This window comes from Sinohyriopsis cumingii, chromosome 5, assembly GCF_028554795.1.
Source record: "Sinohyriopsis cumingii isolate HCF-2022 chromosome 5, ASM2855479v2, whole genome shotgun sequence".
NCBI classification, from domain to species: Eukaryota; Metazoa; Mollusca; class Bivalvia; order Unionida; family Unionidae; genus Sinohyriopsis; species Sinohyriopsis cumingii.
The window spans coordinates 99463201-99487966 of record NC_142965.1 but is presented as its reverse complement, the minus strand read 5'-3'; the positions used below and the strand labels follow the sequence as shown (position 1 = coordinate 99487966).

At 35.9% G+C, this 24766-nt stretch overlaps 1 protein-coding gene across 1 annotated transcript; it reads left to right on the top strand.

Annotated features, from left to right (window-relative positions):
• The first annotated feature begins 951 nt into the window (after positions 1–951).
• Positions 952–24127, top strand: LOC149799859 (uncharacterized). Its single transcript, XM_089957138.1, has 8 exons — positions 952–989; positions 4853–4968; positions 5986–6136; positions 6644–6781; positions 8459–8662; positions 10220–10462; positions 11109–11175; positions 23257–24127. The coding sequence occupies exons 2-8, from the start codon at positions 4900–4902 to the stop codon at positions 23489–23491; spliced, it is 1107 nt and encodes a 368-aa protein (XP_089813264.1). The 5' UTR covers positions 952–989; positions 4853–4899; the 3' UTR covers positions 23492–24127.
• Positions 24128–24766: the final 639 nt, after the last annotated feature.

Here is a 24766-nt window from a genome sequence, read left to right as displayed (position 1 = left end):
CAGCAATTATAACAATGACAAAATCTAACAAAGAAACAGATTTTAATTTTACCACCTCCACTACTGACATCACAACCAGCTACTACTACTACTACCATCATATCGACCTTTCATCTATGTCAATACAGTAATATTGTTCTCAACATGCACAATAAGCGAAACCATTACTACCTTGTCTGTCCACTTCTGTTACAAATTCTTGTATTGCTTCACCCATAGTTCAGACAGTTCTGCTTGTTAAATTTGAAATCTCTTTATCATTTAAAATAATTAAATTTATTATTATTATTATTATTATTATTATTATTATTATTATTATTATTAATTGTATTATTATTATTATTAGTAGTAATTCCATTCATTCTGTTCAAAGTGTCGGATAACTTCGATCTGTTAGTTCACCCGTCAATCCGTCCGTCCTAACTCTTCTACAATACACCTGGGTGAGGCATGATTTAACCATGTGGTACCTACGCACCAATGATGTAATTGTTTTTAATTTCTTCTTTTTGGATTCATTGCAGGGATAAAATATTTAACTGCACTAAAATTTCAATTACATTGATAATGTCAAACTTTTCTGGACGAAAACTTATATCTCCAATTGTAAGAAGAAGGATAACGCGTTTCGTGATGCCTGGGTCAAGCTCCATGGTGTAATGGGAGGGGGTTATGGTGAAGGGATATGTTGCATTTGAAAATCAACCCACTTGCTGATATTATTATTATTATTATTGTTGTTGTTATTATTGTCATTGTTGATGTTCGCGTTGCTATTAGCACTTTGTTTTGTTAATACTTATATTCAAACACAGTTTGCTTTCTGGAATAAATTATTTGGCTAAAATGTTTCAAATGTAGTAGGAAGAACGTTAAAATATTAAAAAAGGCCCATAGGCGTGCTCAGCACACCAATAATGCCTTCGATCCTGTAATATTCTTTTCAGCTCCTAGCCAAACTGAGATTAATCCATGGATACAGATAGAAGGTAGTTTTTCCTTATATCAGAATTTGAGAAAGGTCGCTAATTTTTATAATTATTAATTGATTAGTGGTATTTCCATTTTAAAATTGTTCAACATGTAAATGTAATGTTTAAATATTAGGCTATACACTGAAATACACACTATACCATTCAGCATCTGCTTTCCAATTAAATCCAAACACATATCTGATTATCCATCTGGCGTTTTTTGATATACACTCGAACTCATGCCCTACGATACAAGAATGCAAGATGCATCCTACTATATAGAATCACCTTTTGAATTACACTCCGACAACACCACCTTTATTCACATCCAAGAAAAATGCTGGGAGAGTTTATAAACACGCTATTCTTATCAATCACCTAGTGTTATATATATATATATATATATATATATATATATATATATATATATATATATATATATATATATATATATATATATAATCTAAGACATGCTTAAATTACTATCCCACTTCCTGAATACTACTTTGTACATGTTCAAGTGATACCCATATCAATATTGTTTCCGAAAGCGGCTTCCAGATAGTATGGCATGTGTTGTATTGCATTATTACATACCTCTCTGCAACATGTTAAGCCTTTTCAAAATAGGATTTCCTGTAGACCCTTCAATCGCCCATCCTCCACTTTACCTATGGTGTAATATTAATTCCCCGTAGATCCCTCAATCGCCAAATTGTGAGATCGATTCAACAAATGTAACAGTTAAACCTCATTTGAGTTCAACCGCTTCTAGCTCTATAAAAATAAAGCCTCAGTGTTAAACCTATGAACACGTTTAATATAAAGGCTTTCCGGAGACCGCATTAACGGCCCACACTATAAACCTATGGCGTAATGTTAAACCCCTGAAGTCCTCTCAGTCTCCACATATTATTACCTACATTATTTATTTTTCTCCAGAGTCTGCGGATATAGTTATGTTCGAAGCCATAACTTCCCTATAGGACACACGGAAGAACTGTGAACCAGTCTAGAAATGGGTGAAGAAATAATAGAGTATTTACGGGTTTGGTGGTCCATAATTGGTTAAAAATGAAAATTAAAATTTTAGGAAAAATACCTTTTGAGAGCTTATCCTATATGTAATGTAAAAAACATATTGACAAATTTCTACTGATGCAATTTTAGCATTCTTTCAGGCTTGACTCAGGAGTACTCAATACTGAAAGTAGCACCTAATTCATTTGGTGCAAAATCAATAACATGTGTTTCATGCACAAGTATGTAAACAAAATGTCGCGGGTCATATGGTGTTCTCCACACATAAGCTTGCACCAAGGTTAGATGTGCATGGAGAATTATAGGTCTCATCATCAGCACCAATATATTTTAAGTTATTGAATTTTGAATATGATGGTGTTTTCTTATGTTTACTATTGGAGTTGAATTAGTACCGTGTGTCATAAAATAAAGCTAGCTTTGAGATTGGGTCAGATGAAAGGAAATTTATTCAAAAGTCTGGTAAATTATACTTTTTCGAGACTCTTAATGTCAAGTGTTACTAATTGATCAAATATGTGCAGGCATAACTTCTTGTATCTAGAAATATAAATTAGTTTTGATATCTCTCTCTCTCTCTCTGAGGGAGTTAACTGGAGGACGAAGATTTCTGTCGCAAAAACATATATCTATATGCATCTTTCTTTCAAATTCACTGAAACTGAACTTGTAAGTTTGTTTGAACATTTCTTTATGGCTCAATCTGAAACGTCTTCTGAGTACTTTCTAACTTGAATATTATATGAACGACACGGAGAAAATAAATACATTCAGTAAAAGGTATCGCAAATTGCTCATCAAAAATAAACTTAACTTCGTTAAAATAACATTGGGAACCCCGCTCCCTTCAAATGTAACCCATTATTGTCTAACACGATGTGATTTCACCATTATCTCTTTGATATTTTCTGCTCTTATTTAACCATCATAAATCTATAAATCTCAGGTTGAATGTAGATATCTGCTTGAAGTTCAAATATCCGTACCCAAAATAAAGGGATGATTTATTTTTCAACATTCCCCTATCTATCACTCTCTTTTTCCATGACGATTGCTTACATATGTCCAAATAGGTTTTAAAACGTTTCGATAGATTTGTGATGAATTTATCGCTTGGCTTGGGAAACATTTAAGATATCAGTAGAGCCAACTATTTTTCTTTGAGCTGAGCATCAAGCATGATATAGTGTAATAGTGATTTTTCACTCGAACGTCCCGAAATGTAGCTAAAAGTTCAGAAGCTGAGAAAGACTTGTCCTTGTTATATGTAATCAGTCATTAGGACCACGGACATGAACTGAGGTCCCTACAAAAAATTATCCAGGAGGACCCTATAAAGTAGAAAAAGTTCTTCTCTTAGGCGCCCCCCCCCCCCCGCCCACGGGTCCCCCCTTTCCCAAGTTTTGTCCCGATTGCCCTACTCTGCTCGCTGTCCTGTCATCAATATATCAATATTGGTTCTGGAGTTATGGAATGGCCCATTTTCGATAAGGTACTATGCGGTTATGGGATGCGTCGAGTGCCACAGGTAAACAATGTCTACTCATCAGATGAATCATATCATAAACAGGCATCAATTAGGAATTTAAAATCCTTTTATGAAAACGAAATGATATAGTATCAACATGGTGAATTATATTCACATATACCACTATTTTTCTGCATGTACTAAATGAATGGTGTTGCTCTCTATGTTGATACACATGGTGTTTAAATCGTTCGTGCGCGAAAAGTTACGTACGTTTGTCCACATTGAGATACGCTCACGTGAAACTTCACTTTCATTCGTGATGCTGAGCTTAACTAAACTAAAGCTTTTTTGTTATCTCCCTGTCTGACACAGTATAATGGGTACATCCCAATTTTCTTAGCGCTTCTTAATTTAGAGTTTTGACAAAAATGAAATAATTACCCTTTCTCTGTCCTAGAACAATTAGTGACCGTATACAGTACGAACTCCATCTTTGTCTTCTAGTTATAACATTGCAGTGAGTAACATTCTATATTAGTGGCTGGTGGGCGTTGAATGGCGTCAAGGATAACACCAAACCATGCTTTATTGGGGAGGGGTGTGAGCAATGGATTCGTTAATTTTTTGACAATCTTATTTTATTTTGATTAACAGGAAATATCGGAAAGTCGTTTGAAGTAAACGAATATATCATCTAGACATAATGTGCTGTAAAAGAATGAAAATTATATATCTTGAAGATTTTCTCTATGATTGACCTTTACAATTCGAAGAAAAACTGGATTGCTAAAGAGTTGAATTTGTATATGGTACATAGTAAATTCTATCTAGTTACTCTTTTCGGTTAGGCAAGCTGTTTGTCCGGCTATCGATTACATATTGGCTCAAAGTTACGTAAATACTAAATTGAACCATATACCAATGAAGGCATTCGTCAATCGACTATTGCATATCAAATATTTAATTGGACCGCAAACCGATTCGGTCGCCAGCTAGGTGTGAAACGTTCCAACCTAGTAGCTCGATATAACTTTCAGAATTGTACTGAAACTTTCACAACATACTTAATGAATGTTATTTCAACGAAAAGGTTCAAGTTTGAAGTAAGAACACATATTGTAAAGAAATAAACATACATATAATTAGGCAGCGCATTCTATTTCTATAAGTTTCTTTTGAATTACTGTTATGCCCATGGTTGATTGATATATACAACCCTCTGTTGAGGGGTATATTATTTCTTAGCCCTAAAGAAAGCACCATACAGGTGTGCAGTGACTGATGGGAGACATAGACTAATTCGTGGGAAAAGTGTTGTATCGCAGACGAATGCAAGTTGCTGTTGCGTATCTTTCTATTTGTGCAGGTTGCTACAACATTACAGTCAATTCTTCGTATCCTCCAGGCATCAATATGGTATCACCTGCTCGACCTTCAGAATGTTTCAGTCTTTGTAATTCATCGGATACAGTGGCACTTCAGGTCTGATGTTTGACAAAAGCGGTTATTTATAACTTTTAGCATAGCAATGTCCATTTTCCCTGCTGTTAGCGGTTACTTATTGAGATTGGTGATAAGTTTAATTGGGTAAAATTGAAACAGTAGACAGTTGGCAATTTTACATTTAGCAGCCGTACAAAATAAATGCAAAACAGCTGTCATTGCATTCGCTCATTTCTAATTTTCAACTTGATTGCTACTGGGTAAGGGTGGATCTATAAAACTGTCATCTTGTTTGCCCCTGAAACCAACGGGTGTTTCTTTACTAACACGGCCGCCATATTTGCGTGGGTGAGTCTATTTGTTCAAACAACAGGAGTGAGATAGTTCATCGTCTTCTGTAAGCTCTGAATAACGGCCCTTTTTTGTTTTGTTTGTTTTGTTTCGGTTTTATTTTTTTAATAGACATATTAAAGCTTGACATTGCTAATATTGGATGCAGACAACTCTTGTTTTTACATTTTGTTGAACACTGAAAATGGACTTTTCCAGGAACACGAAGAGAGCAGCTAACAGGCTCATTGTTTACTTTGAAAACTTCCAGATGGTTTGATAAAGAAACAAGCTGACAGTTTTAGGGAAACCCTAATGAGAATTATGTTAGAAGTGATAAATTAATGAATTGTGCATTTTTTCATATCACCTTATGTTTTTCGTTCTTAAAATCACAAAGGACGTGGGAACAAGCTTCCAGGTGATAGGCGAGTACTGTTGTATTTTTATCACCCACCTTCAATAGCAGTTCATTCTCATATATAAATATGTACATATATGCGCGTGAGTGTGGGTACGTGTGGGTGTGTAAGATCATTGCAAGATGAGAAAAGTTTAGAACAACTTCTTAAGCGCAAATGAAGGTAGATATATGCTAATGTAAAAAAGTGTCCCGCATTTAAGAACAACTCAGTGATATATGATAAGTTCCAGGTTTGTTTTACCAATTCCCGGTTTTATTTGTTGACCGATATAAATCTTATATGTCCATTGTTTTCTTTTCAGGGAAACAGATGTTATTGTAATCCATATCGTAGTTATACTTATCAACCTCATAATTACCTATATGATGGGAAATGGTGCACAAACGAATGTCAGGATAAACCAACAGTTTTCTGTGGGGGTAATCTGTCAGCGATGTCGGTATACAGGAAAGGTAATTTCATATTTGCTTAATTGGATCATACTACATGATATCTACTTTTCAAACGAAAATGTAGGGGATGGGAATGATCGATAATATAAAGAGGAAAACCACCAACAGTCGATGAGTTTACCTCTGACCTCAATTGCTCAATGTAACTGACAATAAATTGAATTTTAAATTGTTTTTATTGGAATGTCTAAGGAGTACACGTAGAAAATAGGACAACATGATAACGAACGCGTTTCTAGAAATCTTTAACCGCGTTAAAATCAGATATTTTTGCTCCTAAAGCAATCAACATTAGTCTGTCGGGATTTCAAGGTTTCATAAGTAGTAGAATAAAAGGACCAAACAATACAAAATAATACACAAACATATAAAGCCTAAACAAGGAACAAATAAGCTAAATGTATTTTAGGGGGTCTTTTTCGTACCTTTTCGCCTTTATGAGAGAGAAACTTAAACAGAGCAAAATGAATACAACTTTGTCAATAAAAGAGTGTTCGATACTTATAGATTCCTCCATATTATCACTACTGGGAAACTATGCCTCTCATCATGGTTGCGTGTACGTGCAGGTGACTGACGATACTGTCATCAAGGGAGAGGTTGACGAATTTTGTGATCAAACACATGGAGTCCTTTGTTTTTCACGTAAGTATCCAATTAGTTTTCTTTACATTTGAGCATAAGTCTTAAATTGAAATTTGAGCATAAGTCTTAAAGTGCACGAAAGTCAAATATCAATTGCACCTTACGTGTGACTTTTGTTAAGAAACTTGGCAATTAATATCGTTTGAAAGCCTACAACAACAAGGAATTTATAGTTAAAATACAATATTGCCAATGAGAACTTGAGCGAAGTCAATATCTCTGCTGAACTCAAGAGGTAAACAGAAATTACTTCCTGTTGATAGTCACTTTTAAGATCCCAAATTCAACGTGAATTTGACCTATATATCCATAAATAGTTAAGTGTTCACTGAATTTCTGTAAACATCTTAATAATATTTCTGTTTGAACTGACCACTTGATGTGCGCTAAAGATTCATAATATTGTCAGTAATACGATCTTCTTGGAACCTCTAAACAGTAATCACAATTTACATGAAAATAAAACACTGAAACAGCGTACAGTGTGCGTAGATACTTTAAAAAAGGAACGTATTATTCGAAAAGAAAAATTAGACGATTCTAGGTCAGGTAACAGGAAAAATATCTGACTGTTGTGTGGAGTGTGATTTGCCAATCCAAATATTCTAGACCCTTATGATAATCCCTGGCAATAAGACATACTTTGTTCATTAACAGTGTTTTTGAACTCTATCCTCTTAAGATGCGACGGATTTGTTTTTGTTCTGTGAGTTTCGAAGTTCCTGTGTACTTAACTTTGCACCAATAAACTGGCAGGTCTGAAATGTGTAAAGGTTTTCAAAGCCATAATTTGATACGTCTCATATGCAGTATTTGCCGTACCAGATGATAGCTGAATTACCCAAGGAGAGACAGTACAATGCTATCTAATTTATTTAAAGGTTTCACAAAGAGATACTTAGTACAGCCGTCACATAGCATGCGAATTGTTGGAATATTATAGTTTTAGAACGAAGTTTAAGCTATATAATTGTTTTGGAAAGACTGAAAATATATTAAAGGTCAGATCTCCTTTGTTTAGTGGTTTACCTGTACTTATTTAATACGTGTTTATGCTATTAACTTTTGCAGCAGTGCAAAACAAAATCTAGAAAATATGACAATCCGATCTGAAAGCAGTGCAATAGGCTGACGAACAAAGACATTTATCACAAGAGCCTTGACATACACGTATTAATGCAAATGAAAATAGATATTATTGCCTACATGTGGGGTTACTTTATTAAAAATTTAATGTTTGCAACTGTTCAAGTTCTTTACACTAGCATACGTGCAAGTGAAACTGAATTTATATAAGCGAAAGTTGTTTAGTTTAAACTTTATCCTTAAACTATGGCAAAATTGTTTTCTGAATTCATCTTTGTCTTAGTTTTGAAATAATATACATCCCCTTGTTATATTTCCACCTAAGATTAATGTATAGCAACTGGCACTGGACCACTAGTGAAATTTTGTGCACTAGTATCCTTTCGCTTTTTCTCATCCTCGTCAATATCTTTGTGGGCTCTTTCTTTTCCCCTCGTCGTAATATTATTGTCGTCTTCTCTTTAGTCAACATAAATAAAGATTGTCATTATGTCAATAGTCATCATGCACACAATATTCTTCATCGTCATCCTTACTGTAGGCGTCGCCATTGTTGCTCTCTAATCACCGTTAAGTCATCTCTTCTTTCAGGTTCGACATCCAAATGTTGTAAGTCAAATACACCATTAAATTGGACTGCTGCCTTGAGGTACTGTACACAACTTTTGAGGGACATAACTGCGATCATTGCTCCAAACGATCGTGCTCTTCATTGCACGTACGATTCGTCCAGTAACTGTCCAGCGTCATCAGACGGGTTGTTTTGGATTGGACTATATAAGGATCAAGTGAAAGGTAAAATTATGCTTAATAAATTACATTATGAATGTTACAAGATATAGACTGAAATTCACTGACGCAATAGGAAATATAGGACACTAAAATTCCTCAGGCGGATTGAAATTCAGATCACTTGTAATAAGTAAGATTGTACAGACACCAGTCATGGTTCCTGTTCCCTTGACCATTGGAACGAATTCTGTTTTACTCAACAGATGAAGAGCTGCATTACGTGTTGGGGGTGAGTTATTGTTCGAAACCTAGGTTTGGGAAAAGGAAGATCCATTAAACATAACGTCGTCAGATCTCTAATATGTCGTAGGTGTCGATTTTAATCAGATGTTATTTTTTAAAAATCAGAAAAAGAATAAAATTTCAAGATTTTGACATTGCGTCTGCCTTGGGTTGTTTCCAACTGAAATATTTTTAAAAATACTTTTTTGCTAGTATCAAGTATAAATATCAAAATTTTAATAACAAAGAAATAGATAGAAAATATTTGTCTGTAATCTCACATTAGTTTCGATCTTTTTATGAGTTGTTAAATATGACGAATTGCAAACTGCTCACATTAGTTTAAGTTAGCAAATCTGTTACATCGTGTGTAATGTGTGTGTTTAAACAAGGGAAGTGATCATCTGGCCGGTTAGGCAACAGCTTTGAGGTATCCAACCGGGTTGCCATACAAAAATTTTCATACGGGTTATTCATCTGGCTGCATAGGCAACAGCTTTGACCTATCCAACCGGGTTGCCATACAAAAATTTTCATACGGGTTATTCATCTGGCTGCATAGGCAACAGCTTTGACCTATCCAACCGGTTTGCCATACAAACACTTTCATACGGGTTATTCATCTGGCCGGTTAGGCAACAGCTTTGAGCTATCCAACCGGTTTGCCATACAAAAACGTTCATACGGGTTATTCATCTGGCCGCATAGGCAACAGCTTTGACCTATCCAACCGGGTTGCCATACAAAAACGTTCTTACGGGTTATTCATCTGGCCGCATAGGCAACAGCTTTGAGCTATCCAACCGGTTTGCCATACAAAAACTTTCATACGGGTTATTCATCTGGCCAAACATTTGCATCCAATCAACATGTATTTGTAATCAATGTTCCAGCACTAATACAATATATGATTAAAACGGGAATGCTTGAAATTGTAATGTCCTGACCAATAACATTGTGACTGACTTCGTATCCAAACTTCAGATGTGATGCATTGTTCATGTGTTTAATAATAATATGCTGCTTCAGTTTTGTTTACTTATCCTTTCAATCGTGTCTGCTCTAAATAAATATCGTTGTTCATGTAGTTATTGTATTTGCGAACAAATATTTTTGGGGAGAGGTAGTGTACCTTTAGTCTTGCCATACGGGTTTCTTACTATAGGATACCAAGTCAAAAACTAAGATTACACGTCTTTCACTTCTTGTAATACATAATGAGATTTAAAAAGTTCGTCTTGCAATTTTGCTTTTTTCTTGATCACAGTTAAGCTCTCATGCTGATCAACTCGTATAATTTTGTGCAACAGCATATCGTGATCTCAAATGTTTTTGAAGGTTCAACTTCTGCAGCACAGGACAAGCTTTCAACAACAACACTTAGTTCTGCAATTTACCCATCATCAGATTCAGGGACAACTAATTTGTTAAAACCAACATCATCAATGAAAACCACGTCATCAGCAGTCACAATTCCGGTAGAGTCAACACCATTGAGCAAGTCGAATACAAACTCTCCCTCCACACAATTTAGTGATTCAACAATTCATTCGTCTGATACGAATGTTGGCGCTGTAATCGGTAAGTATTGTACATTTTGAGGTTTATTGACCATCCGTTTAAGAACAAGAAGAATAATTATTAGAAGAAGATTCTATGATAATGTAAGATGTAGATATCCTATAATCATTTTGAATTGTCCATCAGGACAGCAAATTGTCGAACAAAATACTTCACCCGAGACATATTATACAAACCAATCATTCACAGAATCGTCGCTTTTATTGTTTTGTTTGGAGGATGTATCCTTTAAATACACTTCCACTTAAAATAACTCTAGATACATTTCGTATTGCTGAAGCTTAGATTAAATATAGCCCGTAGGCAATTCAGAAATCATGTCCAAAAAGTTGTAGATTTTAAATCAATCAAATTAAATCAATGTTCATGTACTACATCTATGAATAGAGCAATGTCAACGCCTGATAAGATCCCTGTTTCAAACAACCATTTCTGTTTTTCATGTACTGCATATTCGAACATAGGTCAATGCGCCCTCTACCCGCCATTACCCATTCCATCGTTAATACCTCTTTTCTCGAATACATCTAAGAAATCGACAAAGATTACTGGCACTGGCCCGTATACAAATTTAAATATTGTGAGAGAAAGGTTCCTCAATTATTTATTATTATTTATTATTATTATTATTATTTCATCTGTAAAGGTGGATGTGTCAGCGGCATTGCAGTAGCTGCCGGAGCTGTTGTGATTTATTTTTACCGGAAGTATAGGTAACTATACTTACCTGCTGCATCTTACATATTTTAAACAAAATATAAATTATAAACATCAAACATTTTGCCAACTCAAATCTAATGAAAGTAATGTAATTAAATAGGAACCATGTAAGGTATTTTCAAATTTATTTCAAATTTATATCATTGTCTTCATAGGAAAGGAAATGGCATTAGAAGTGTGTCACTCTTTTAACTTTCATTCTATCACATTTTGTGTGTGTGTGTGCGTGTGTGTGTGCGTGTGTGTGTGTGCGTGTGTGTGTGGAGGAAGAACCTTGGGTACCCTGGTAAGAACCACCGACTCATAGGAAGCTACTTGACAAATTGCTCACACACCCGCATTGGCAGTGCTCGAGACTCGAAACCACGTGGGCTCAGGTGAGATGGTAAGATTGTAGTGATCGGTAAATACCGGCGCCTTAGATCACTTGGCTTCCATGGTCGCACACACACACACATCTATGTATCTCTCTCTCTCTCTCTCTCTCTCTCTCTCTCTCTCTATATATATATATATATATATAAACTCGTGTCGCCTACAACCACATTAAAATGGAATATTGAAATTACGTTAGAAATATTATGGATGCAAACATGAGATATAGTAAATTTGTTCATTAGAACGAAATATTCATATTCAGCATATGTGTATGCATGTGTGTTTGTGTGATGGTGGTGGGGGTGGGGCGGCTGATCTGAGCAATATCGTTTTGTTTCTTCTTGGCTGCACGAAAGCTGAAATGAATGAAAGCATCAAAATTCACGCCAAACAAAACTGACAAAGCGTCATACTTTTTTGCCACTTTTGCCCCCCCCCCCCTTCGTTTGTCACGTTGTCCTGTTGTGGCTTTGTCTTGTTATTGCTTTTGTCCCTTTAATGCGTTGACATATTGTGGCTTTGACACCTTCCAGTACATCTTTACACTGGATATCTTCCAGTATTTCCAATGGTTTTAGTAGACGAAAGTAAGTAATGTTATATGTAAGGAGCATGTATTTACAACAAGACTGCACGTAGCAGCTGAAAGGCACCAAAACGACGGTGCACCTACCAAACTACTTTGCAGTAAATCATGGAGGGCAATTTGGACATATTTTGTAACATTTGTATTTTAATCCAAACTGAAAAAATAAGTAGATGAGACCTCTGTTTTAAGTCATTAATATCGACAATAAATTTAGATGGCAAACTGGTTCTTCAAAACGGTACACGGAAGAATCTGCCCCCTTTATCAGTAATAAGTTATTTCAACACATAATTAGTAGTATTGGAGGTCGTTCTGGGGACAAACATGTAACTCTGAGAAAATGGGAAATTACACTAGGGCACCATGTTTGAAAAGGATGTCGCTTTGTTGACAATGTGAACTAAACATTATTCTATATGATTAACATTATGATTGAATTACAATTTTCTAATGTTACAAAGGTCCATATGTTTAACACTGAGATATCATTCTTGGACAAAGTGAAATATAATGTTAAAATTACGTATCCTTACCAATATGCTGCTTAGATAGACCAACGCCTAGTTATCTACTCACCGAGACATACACTTACTAAATGCGCTTTTTTGACTGACCAACATCCAGTCATCTACAAATCAGCATCTATGCTTTTGTTTTACCATCGGAAATGGTAAGACGACACACACACTATAGACACAATTGCACCTTTAAATTATAACAGGAGGATGAAGTGAAATCCATTAAAAACAAAACGTTATCTCCCTATTACTATGAATCCTTTATGACGTACCTGCCATTCTTTCATTAACAAAGCTATGACCCATACCATTCATACAATCACTATACTCCCAGCAGTTAAGTGTAAGAAGCGGAAAGGGTACGAAAATACACACTATACAAAAACGAACATATATTTATATACTGTCACACACAAGAGAACAGGAGTGCTTGCACGCTATACACGCAAATATCCATTGAAGATTTTTTGCGAATATACAAAGGCTAGACATACATACATAAAAAGAAGCAGAAGCGAAACAAATATTGGCAATGACTGAGTAATATCTCTGCATCTGAGAGAGTACCTGAACGCCATGAAAAGGGCAGTTGGTTTTATCCTTGTAAAGGGCTGTTTTTTGCCACATTTTTCTTTAGTGGTCATGTTTGACTCTTTGCTCACTTTCCTTTTGCCTCTGCCTAACTTGAACAATTTTGGTTGAGGTATTCCTGCTTCTCTGCATTTCTTTCAATCTCCCTGTTGTTCTCATCCCACGTTATCATGATCTTCACATTCTCCTCTTCCATCACCTTTCTGAATCAGTTCCAATCATATACATTTTGATTTCATCTCCATAGTCCAGGAGGTGCTCCATGCTCCTCAGTAAACATTAAGTCTCAAACAACATGCCCACTTTGCAGTTTTGCGTGATCTTATATAATCTATGATGAATGTCACAAGAGATAAATGGTCCTCTTTATATTGTCTAATAGCGAATCGAAACCGATTCGGGGGTTTCATCAATCAACAAATACTTTAGCTTCAGCGTATTTTGTATCACTCAATCAGAATGTAGGAGGAGGCATGAAATCGTGTTTAGATCAGAACGTTGGAATACGTGGCTTTCAGGTCATGGAATGCTCTGGCGTAGTTTTACACAGGCCTGTTATCACTCACATTGATAAAAAATCATACAAGCTAGAAGAGTAGGGTGTAGTGGGTTCGAGTTTTTGTTGCTGTGTAAGACAAAGGCACGCCAAAGAAACATGTACAAAGATTGACAATAGTGCGAGTAGAATCTATTTCTGAGAGATTTGGATTTCCGGGAAAAGGACCTTTGGAGTTTTGTCAGACATTCTTCATTAGTAGCAGTACGTCCTGTGTTGGGCTCCGCAGGCAGCACATTATCGGCTCCATTGTTTCCTAACCTAAAGGTTAATGGACAGCGTGACAAGTGGGTATGGTACACAAGTGAGTATTGCACGCCTCACGCTACTGTGGTTGATACAGCTGTTGCTTTCGTTGTCATTCAATAAACATCTGGCATTGTTCCTTCTGTTTATTTTCATCCACCCATTCCATATTCTTGTTTTCTTCTCTTTCATCCAAGACTACCCTCACCATCGTTTTTGCCATCTTAAATGAAATCATTTCCCGCTTCTTCGAATATAGTTCCGTTCCTTCAAGCCAGTCCAAGAGTTACTTTGCTCTCAGTAAATACATAAGGGCTTCCCCTAAAATTCTGCCAATGTTCTGGTTCATTTTCTTCTGGTTTTTGTGGTGCACTATAGATCTGCCGACTTGTGAACGCACCACTTTATTTGCCAGAGACGCAAACGTAAAGGAAAAGTCCTGTAATAATTCAAAGATAAACAGAAGAAGAAAGGAATAGATTATGTGAAAAGTGCAACAGGATTAAAACCGAATGGATTTTTGATAGAGTTAAAACACCAATCTCGATGTATGCGAATGAAAAGATTTTACGAAACTAAAATAAAGGTATGTGACAAGGAAAGACGTAAAAACTAAAAAAAATTAAAGATAAAAACTGGATATCTGTGCGAGGCATTTAAAATACAGAATTAAATTACAAGTTTGACTTGTGTATAATTTACTACTCACCCCTATGGCTATATTAGGTCGTGTACCATAGACACTCCCTGATAAGACCCAGACGATCATTTTGCCTGTATATGACAATATGCCTTATACAAAATACAAAATAACATGCAAGAACCAGAGGTAAAGTACTCGTGCACATCGTGACATATGCGCATCTCGCTGCGAGCGACCTACTACGAGATGCATGTATTACTCAGTCAACATTACAAGAAAAGAAAAATCAATTACCCGCGGTAGCGCAGTACGCATCGACGAAATCAATTGCACTAATTGTCCAAAGGCATTGCCAAGTTATTTTCTTGCCTTATTCCGTGAGAAAACGAATTTAAAAACACAATCAACGACCACCATTGTATTGCTCTTCAAATGCAATATTTGAAACAAATAAACCCTGTTAACTCAAGTATGAATAAATGAAGAGAGAGGATTGGGGCTAGCCCTTTTATTTTCATGTCTGACTGACAAATAACCAAACAGATGTTAAATATAAACGTATCTGCAATGTTGACACCGTTGTGGAGTAATGCTACACTTCAAATGATCTATTACTGTGACATTTTTCCATCAAGTTATTTTCTTGCCTTATTCCGTGAGAAAAAGAATTTAAAAACACAATCAACGACCACCATTTTATTGCTCTTCAAATGCAATATTTGAAACAAATAAACCCTGTTAACTCAAGTATGAATAAATGAAGAGAGAGGATTGGGGCTAACCCTTTTCTTTTCATGTCTGACTGACAAATAACCAAATAGATGTTAAATATAAACGTATCTGCAATGTTGACACCGTTGTGGAGTAATGCTACACTTCAGATGATCTATTACAGTGGCATTTTTCCATCGATGGGCACTATGTTTCTAAGCTAAAGGAAACATATAGGCATGGTGGTTATTGGACCACATTCCATTTTTGTATTGCGTGTAGAGCGCTCACATTTAGAAGAAGTCAGTAAATTATCCAATGCGTTGACGATGAAAGTACGCAAACACTTTCGTCGAATCCTATCATTGTAATCTCACTTGACTGAATTAATTTAATCCAGCATTTCTTCTCCTAAAGTCTATAATATTTTCTTCGAGAGGATGTAATTGACTGCAATCAAAATATTCCACACTGTGGTCAGTGAAACGTAAACGATTACCCAATAAATTCTTGGGCGATGAATGTCGTCCATGATCATAACATTAGGCTGAACGTCTTTTGGGGTTTTGATGAAAAAGTTAAAATGTAGCACAAAAATGACTAGCTTCCATCAAGCTGAGTATGAACTGTGAATTCAAGTTAATACAGTTCCTGTTATTCCAATAATGATAGGCATGAGTTTTCACTTCTTTTGAAAGATCTGTCTACTAAGTTGATTGGCCGAAAGTCTCGGTACTCGTTGGAAGAGAGCTTCGGTGTGCTTCGTCTCTAAAGAATTCGCTGTATACTTGAGAATGGTAACTTAAGTCTTTTTACCACTTTATGTGATGATTTTTCGTTCTTCTTTTACTCTTCAACCTTTCCTCTTGCCTCATCATCACACTTCCGTCGTGTTGCACTTGAGTAGGGTGATCTATTTGACAACTATAATAACGTTCTCTGGTTCGGAGTTCGCTTATGGTGTGAAAAAAATGACTTAAGGTGTTTTTGATGTTTCCGGTCATAGTGACATCATGGCTAATTTTCATTTCTTCTTCTTCCCAATTTACAGTTTGGATTTATGACAGCCTGAGCTGCATGGAAAACATCATCGTCGCCTATGTCCGTGGCTTCGAGCTTTTGTTTTGTTTACTAGTCTAGACTCACTTCTGTAAGATGTTGAATTTTACAGCTGTATCAAATTATGCATGTACAATCACTGTATGTTTGTAGGACAAGTGCAAACGTAAGTTCAGCACGGAGTTGACCTGATTTATTCGGTAGAAATGTTCCTCTTTGCTGTCTTGGGCAGGAATGACATCAAAACCCTACAAAGCATATCCTCATGCTTAATATCGCACGAAATGTCGTGGGCAATGTTAGTTCCTAATTGTCCCTTGTTTCAAAGAGTCACGTAAGATATCATATCATTTTTATCGGCTAAGTAAGGTTCAAAAGGTCTGGTACACAAAGCCTGACCGTCTCCAGACCATCTCGAGTGACTTTTATCTTGAAGACTTTGAAATGGATAAAATGTTTGTGGAGCACAGATGACCATGGCAACAAACAACGTTTATGCAGTTGACATTCGAAGATATGGTCTTCTATCTTAGATCGGAGCCCTGGGCAATGACAAACCTTTTGACTTCCACTTGTTGTTTGGGATACTTGGCTGCTATTTTGATCAGAGCTTGACTTTTCCCACTTTAGTTATATTTCCACGAGACATACCTAGAGTCCGGTTTCTTCCATGTTAGTTTTGTTTCATCAAATGGAACACGGTACTGCTTACAGTCTTTGACGTACATCAATGCTATTCAACACATACTTGTCTTGCAACCACATATCAAAGTGTGAACGATTTATCATTCATAAACTACGCGCATATTTTATTTTCTCTTACCGATCGTTGACGGGAGCCACGCTGGCATCGATGTTCCGGTTGGTGTTATTCATTGGAGAATTGAAACCTGTGATTTTCTAGTACAAGTAAAGGATGTTGAGATCGATGTTACCTGCAGCTCTTCCTTTTATTTCACATTCAGTATAAGCTGAGGTTGTTAAAAATGGCAAGGAATGAAATTATACCTATTGGATTTCTCGCACTCTCGTCGTCGTCTCCGATATGGCAAACATAACGAGGTTGTCTTGGAGCATTCGTAAGAATCTCGGTGCATCATTGTTTATCAATTACATAAAATGAAATATGTTTTAAGATAGGTGCCACCGTAGAAATTGTTTTAACATATCTCCAAAATAGGTCCTCGTTGACGAGCTACTCATTGGCACGCATGATACATTAATAAAAATTTACTGTAAGATCATTTTTGGAAATATACGTTTCACGGTGACTTATTTGTTAAACAATAACATATTATGTCCACGATCTCCTTTAATACTAGTATACAGACTGACATATTTACTGTCACGAAGATAACGTGTATGTCTACATTCTCGGTGCAAGTGAAACATAAGAAGCTATGGCTTAATCCAATTTGAAAGGAATGACTCTCTGCAACGTAGCGGTTGAGCTTTCCACTGCGCTATACTCGACAACATCAGCGTAAACAAACATCAAATTCAGTACTTCATTCAATTCGATAGGGTATTGAAAACATGCTTGGAGAATCAGTTGCTGATGTTGTTGATGATGTCTTTGGTAGAATCGAGGGCTGTGATTCCATACCGAATAGAAAACACAGTAGGAAAAACAAGTGGCGAAGTACTTTTTGCCGTGGAAACAAATCTAATGTTGTTGAATGAGAGAGTGAATTGTACATGATTAGTATACTTATGTGAGTTTTACCAAGTGCTTTGCCATACGGATCGTGGAAGCGGTCTGAAATCATTTCAAATAGACGTCGAACATTAAAATAACATTCTGAAGAAATTCTCAGGGTATCTTTGTTGTGCCGCTCAATAAATTAATCAACTACCTGTACTCCTTTCGTGCTGTGGTATTTCTTGCTTTCTTTTGCGTTACAATGAGTAGTGTGAACAAATAATTCATGAACATGGGTGATCAGTTCTTGTTTTACTTCTTCGTTCACTTCTTCTGCCAAGGGAATTGGCATTACCTTTCGAAGTCAACCAAACCTTAGCTGATGTTTCTTTTAAAACTCTTGAAAGTTTTTTCTTTTCTATCTCTCTTCCATCCGCCTGGCGGAGTCACTGATTACTGTTATTTTGTATTGCTTTTCATGATATTTTTGAAATCCGAGAACACGTAGCATTGACTTATTAACTTTTTGATGAAACCGTTGAAGACGTTGCAATAATTATTCACATCTTTGCGAAGTTTCCGTTTCTGACAAATCTGTTCGATCCAGAAGCAATTGTACCTCTTGCTGTAAGTGGCACGTTTCTGTGAGATTAGCGTTTTAGCTAAGTGCGGCATCAGTTATTCGTACCAACAATGGTGTTCCACAATGTTCATTTCATTCGTCCATAACATCCAAGAAACAGATGTGATGTCCTTCCTGACATGTCTATGCTTTCTATTTTCACCAGAAGACCCCTTACAAAGGATATCAGTAATCAATCATAATATAGGAGCACCAGCGTTTAATAACGTGTATATGATCTTCGGAGGAAAATATCCTCGCTTAGGGAGCATTTGTTCTTTTGACTGACTGGAAACATTTGGAGAAGAATGCGACAATATCACCGAATTTCTAGGTCTGTATCCTGGCCAAAGAAACAGTTCTGTTTAAAACGTTCGAACAACATTCTCCCACCGTACTGATGACTTCTTAAGGTATTTTGAATAAATGATTTCACATAGGCTCTGGTAGGTGTTTACAGGACATCATACTGTTTAGCTATATGAGGAAGGGTCGCATATTGTTCGAACAAATCCAGTAAAGTTCGTAAAATCCCTGTCCTCGCCTGTCTTAGACTTGTGTGTTATGGAATATTATCAGCAGCTAGGACAGTAGCAGAATAAATCAAATGAGGTAACACTTGTCTTAAATCACGTTTGGCCGGAATCGTCAATAAGGTAGTAGGAGAAGACAAATTTGGAGACGGTCACATATCGAACAGTTTCATAGTTATCAGTCTTTCCAAATCATTCAGATACCAATGGTTAAACTGGCTATATCATAAATGATGCAATTGTTCAATGCATTTCACTTAAATCTGAACATGAATGCATCCTCGTAGCTCCAAAGTTAAGCTAGAACTCGTCTCCTCTTCTAAAGCATGATTGAGCATAATTATCTGGACCGATGAAGGGAATGTAGTGATAGCAGTCATATCAAAGGGGCATGCACTACGAAAGCTGATTCGTCATACCCCCATTCGTGGATCGTCACACCACACTCTAGTTTATATGTGTAATTCATCATTGTTGATGGTCACAATGATCTATGTATCGTCAAACTCTATCCAATATTACGAGACGACAGTACCCATATGGCTGCGTGTTGTGATCGGAAGCCGTAAACAATCGGATACAGTTTTTCCAAAGGTCTACTCACAACTTGACAACGCAAAATCTTGTGAGGATCGACCGTTGTAACCTGAAAGTCTTCATCTGCCTTTTAACTATTCAATGTGCACCAGTTGACGCGAGTGATAATGCAAAGTGTGCCCTTTAAGTTTTCATTTGGTAAAAAGTTGTACATTGTTATTTCGGTATTGATTGCCTAAATATTACGATCTGCCACTGGCAAAACTTGGAATAGTATCTTCGGAATGTAAGCCGGTTTACGCTCCTCAGCCTTCATCTACTATGTGTGGGCCATCGATGTACATGCAGCTATCGTTGTCGAAGTAAAAGTTCCAACACCGAGCAAAATTTCAAACAGGCAATGGTTGTCACATAGGCTGCAAATATTACATTGCCAAACTTTGTAATTCACAAAGATCAAATATTCACGTATGATTTCAACGCGTTTAATGAATTTTCCTTCATCCTGAGTGAGCTGAAAATATTGACTTGGATTCATTCGCGAACTGTTCGGTATTTGGCAATATCGGACGCTGAACCATTTTCCCCCACATATAAGTCTGAATAACTTTAGCAAAGGATCGTCTTCTTTCGCTCTGATCGACATGTTCCAATATGATACATTCTAGGGATCGATTCAGTTGTTTTAATTTATATTTTCGTCTGAATTGTGACACCAATCTTGTATTGTCCTTTCGTTGGAAAGTGCCAACGTTCGTAAACATGTAATAATCAGTATCCACCATCGAAAGCATGTAACAATTCGACACTCAAACACCTTCCTGCCAAGGCACGTTCATGAAAGTCGAGGCGATATGGTTGCTGCTGATAACCCGTTGATGGTGGTGGTGGTGTGGGGTTTAACGCCATTTTTCAGCACACGATAGGCTATGTATGGCGGCCAGTATTAATGGTGGAGGAAGAACCCGGGAAAATCCCTGGAAGATCCACCGACCCACGAGAAACTACTGGCAAGCTTTCTCACATACCCACATTGGTCGAATCCGAGACTCGATGATAACCCGTTGAAACACATATACAACATAAAGGAAACACCTTGGAGGCGATGAAATAACACGGAATTGTACGAGATCGTAGGGTGAAGAACTGGACATTTAGTCAGATCTTGGTATTGGAGAATATGTTCAACGTAATAGTGTTCTGTTAACATTTCAGGATGACTTGTAGAGAATCACGCATATTTATCTTTTCCTCTGTAATGTGACACGAGGAATGATATCTTCTGGCTTGTTTCAAATTCGATCCGGCATTTGTTTCAATTCAGGCATTTACTGAAGCAGCCTTAAAAGATCTATAGACTCGTGTCGTCACATTATTTGTATTGTTCATGAATATTTGGCCAAGCCTTCGTATTGGATAATGTGTTTGAAGCAAATGAATTCTGTCAAAATGTCTGAGTGACTTGTAGGAAATCAAGCATATTTTTTTAATATAGAGATTGACACCAAGCAAAATATCGTCCTGCTTATTTCAACTCAGACATTCATTTATGTAGCATGCACGAATTCCAGTTATACAAGGAACACATACCGACACATTGTAATTGTTCTCCTGAGATCAGTCAGCTTCGTACAACAAGCGCGATGCGTGTGTTCGCCCTCCAAACAAACTGTCGCCTGAATAAAAAGGTTCGATATCCACTAGATGGTAGTCTTTGACGATCGGTTGATATTCTGGATCTGTTTTGAAACGTCAGTCATAGTCGTGTTCCCATATGTCTACTACTTTTTATCTTTGACTTTCCAAACTCATACATCATTTGTAAGTTTTGTCTTTCAGCCCTTTCATAATGAACGTTGTCAAAGAGGTTTATTATTTGTTTGTGAGGAACATAAGCGGACATCGATGAAAACAAACAAACAAACAAATACAACAACAGAAAAGCAAGAAACGAACAAACATGCACCTCTCCTCAACCCTGGAATTCGTAGATAGTTTCGTTTATCACCTTGTGTTTTGCTTGAATGTACCAATAATCGTCTTGGGCTATCAAATGCCTTTATTGTTTGGTCGGTCTTGATTCTTGGTCTGTGGTCGTGTTGAATAAGAATCACCTATATCTTCTTCAAAATCGCGAAGGTGAACATCTGGCAAAACTACCTGGACAATGTTTGGTGACACAGAACCTCGTCGGTGCTTTCCAACTGGTCTCTCCTTGGAAAAGTGCCATCGTTTCATGGCCATTCAAAAGTTATTTAACTAGTGTTACCGCTCTCTAACTATACACACAGACACACAGACACACACACACACAGATATATATATATATATATATATATATATATATATATATATATATATATATATATATATATATATATATATATATATATATATATATATATATATATATATATATATATATATATATATATAACCTCACACACACACTAAGGAAATACACTCATTCAGTTTCAATCTGTAAAGATGGAAGGGTCACAAAAGGTTACAATTCTTGTCAGAAATGTACTGATATTCATTCCAAAATACACTTTCAACATGACGTCTGGCTGACTAGAGAAAATATTTACTAGAAATAGATCTTTAATCTACACGTAATGTGCAACAACAGGGTATGATAAATTAGAATTGGAATATTTTCTCCATAAGTGACCTTTAAAGAACCTATAGGTATCTTATATCTGAATTATTTGGTGAGATTAGGCTTGAGAGTACAACGATTGACATTACGTCTGGTACACAGTCTATAAAATTACAAGATCTGCATGACATATCTTACTAATAAATCTTGCAGGTATATTAGAAAAGATGCTGAGAACGTTTGAATAGTTTTCTTTTCTCACAATTTCATAAATGAACTTCCAGAAAATAATAATGCCTACACTGTGAACATTAATTTATGTATTTCAAGGACAGGCAAAATTTATGGGTTTTTTTGAGCTATAACTTGTACCTTTTCCTAGCAAACAAAGGGCAGATCAATGCATGTGCTGTCTTCTTTCGACGTAAATCCAAGTAGATGAACGACATGCAAGCTTATGTTCACTTTTTTCTAACTGTACGATTTGCAGAGTAAACAAACGTTGTCGTTGGATTTTCTCACTTTCAGTGGTGCTCTAGAACTCTGGATCAGAGTCTAAAAAGACCCAAAATAAATGTTATTGCTGCATAATTACATTCTGGTAATATAGTTAATAATTGTAAATGTAAGCCCCTAAAGATTCCTACTAAACAATCATTATACATTTGTTCTGACTGAACTATATATATATATATATATATATATATATATATATATATATATATATATATATATATATATATATATATATATGCTTAAAAGTGAAGTAAGTATTAAGCATTTAAAGACTACTTTATGTATAAGCTTTATATATAAGGCTGAATAGGCTGCAAATTCTCATTTTCAGAAAACGTCAAGGAGATGATACAAATGATGAACCAATCACTACCCAAGTACCCATAGAAAACAATGGACACACATTAAATATTCAAAAAGACAAAACCGAGAATGGACGGCTCATTGGGGAAATTCGAAGGGCCCCCATCGTCATGAAAAATGTCACCCCTGCGAAATATCCTACTGGTAATGATTTGGATTCAAGCATGTCACCTAAAAGGCCACCTCTTCACTTGGAACAATAAACGGTTTATCACCTGTACACACTGATAACTTATACATAAAATAATACTCCGTTTCACAAAAAGTTTTATTTTCTGTATTGTCCATAGAACAAATTGTGTCATCAAAATCTCAGATCCCCCAATATAACAATCTGTTTGATGGTTTTGGAAATCTGCTTTCTCAAACGGCAGAGTATTGCCTATATTTATTGAATAACTAAATAAATAAAGAAAATACATATTAACGAGTAAAACGGTTTCAGACTGTAATTTGTTAATAACTATGCTTCCTTCATTTTTTCTTTAACATGGTTCCTACACCCCTGGAGATTTCCTTTATCAGAACTTTTCAAAGACTTCCGAAAGGTTCCATCTAGCATTGTTTCCCACAGTAACAAAATTGTCTCCACGTGACATTGTTTGTCATTGCATAAACAGGTAGAAAAGTATAATCTTAAATTAAACAGCGAAGGAATTCAGGTACAAAGATTCGTAACGGTGCAAATTCAAAACGGTTTTTCAGGATTTTGGGCTAAGCAAGCTCTTAACCATGGGATAAAAAAATCTACAAACTCTTCTGGCTTCCTATATGTTAAAATCACTTGGTGCACTTTGCAGCAAGAGATAACAATACAAAGTTGTGCAGAAATAATAGATGAGTGGTTTTTCTGTGTCTAACTCATAACGACCTAGTCAGTTAGTGTGTATATATATATATATATATATATATATATATATATATATATATATATATATATATATATATGATTTAGTTTTAATGTTTTGGTTTTCCTTCTGTCTCTAAAAAATTCAAGGAATTATTTTGACACAATTCAATGAGCTTTTCAAAAGTTGAAGAATTTTTCAAGCGAAAAATCACATTTTTCGAATCTTGATCAATTTCAAGGCAATTCCTTACATTGACCGATTTTTCAAGGTACATTTAAATATATTTTATGTTCATATACAAAAAATTATGAAAAATGCAAATAAGAGTGACTCACAAGCGACCTTTGTTATTAGTCGAATATAAAATCAATATTAAAATTTAGCTTAATAGAGGAAGAACATTTACATTTCAATGCCATTGCGATTAACATTTTTACATATCTTTTCATTTATGCTCACATAAAGTCATTCATGTTTAATTTCTTTCCGTTTTTATTTTTTTTGAAATAATATCTTAATGCCACTGACACACTGAAATTCTACTACTGTCTCTTCTGTGACAGAACGCAGTTGTGCTACCACTATTGGTTATATAAGAATGGCAGATATAATAAAGAAGGAAGACAC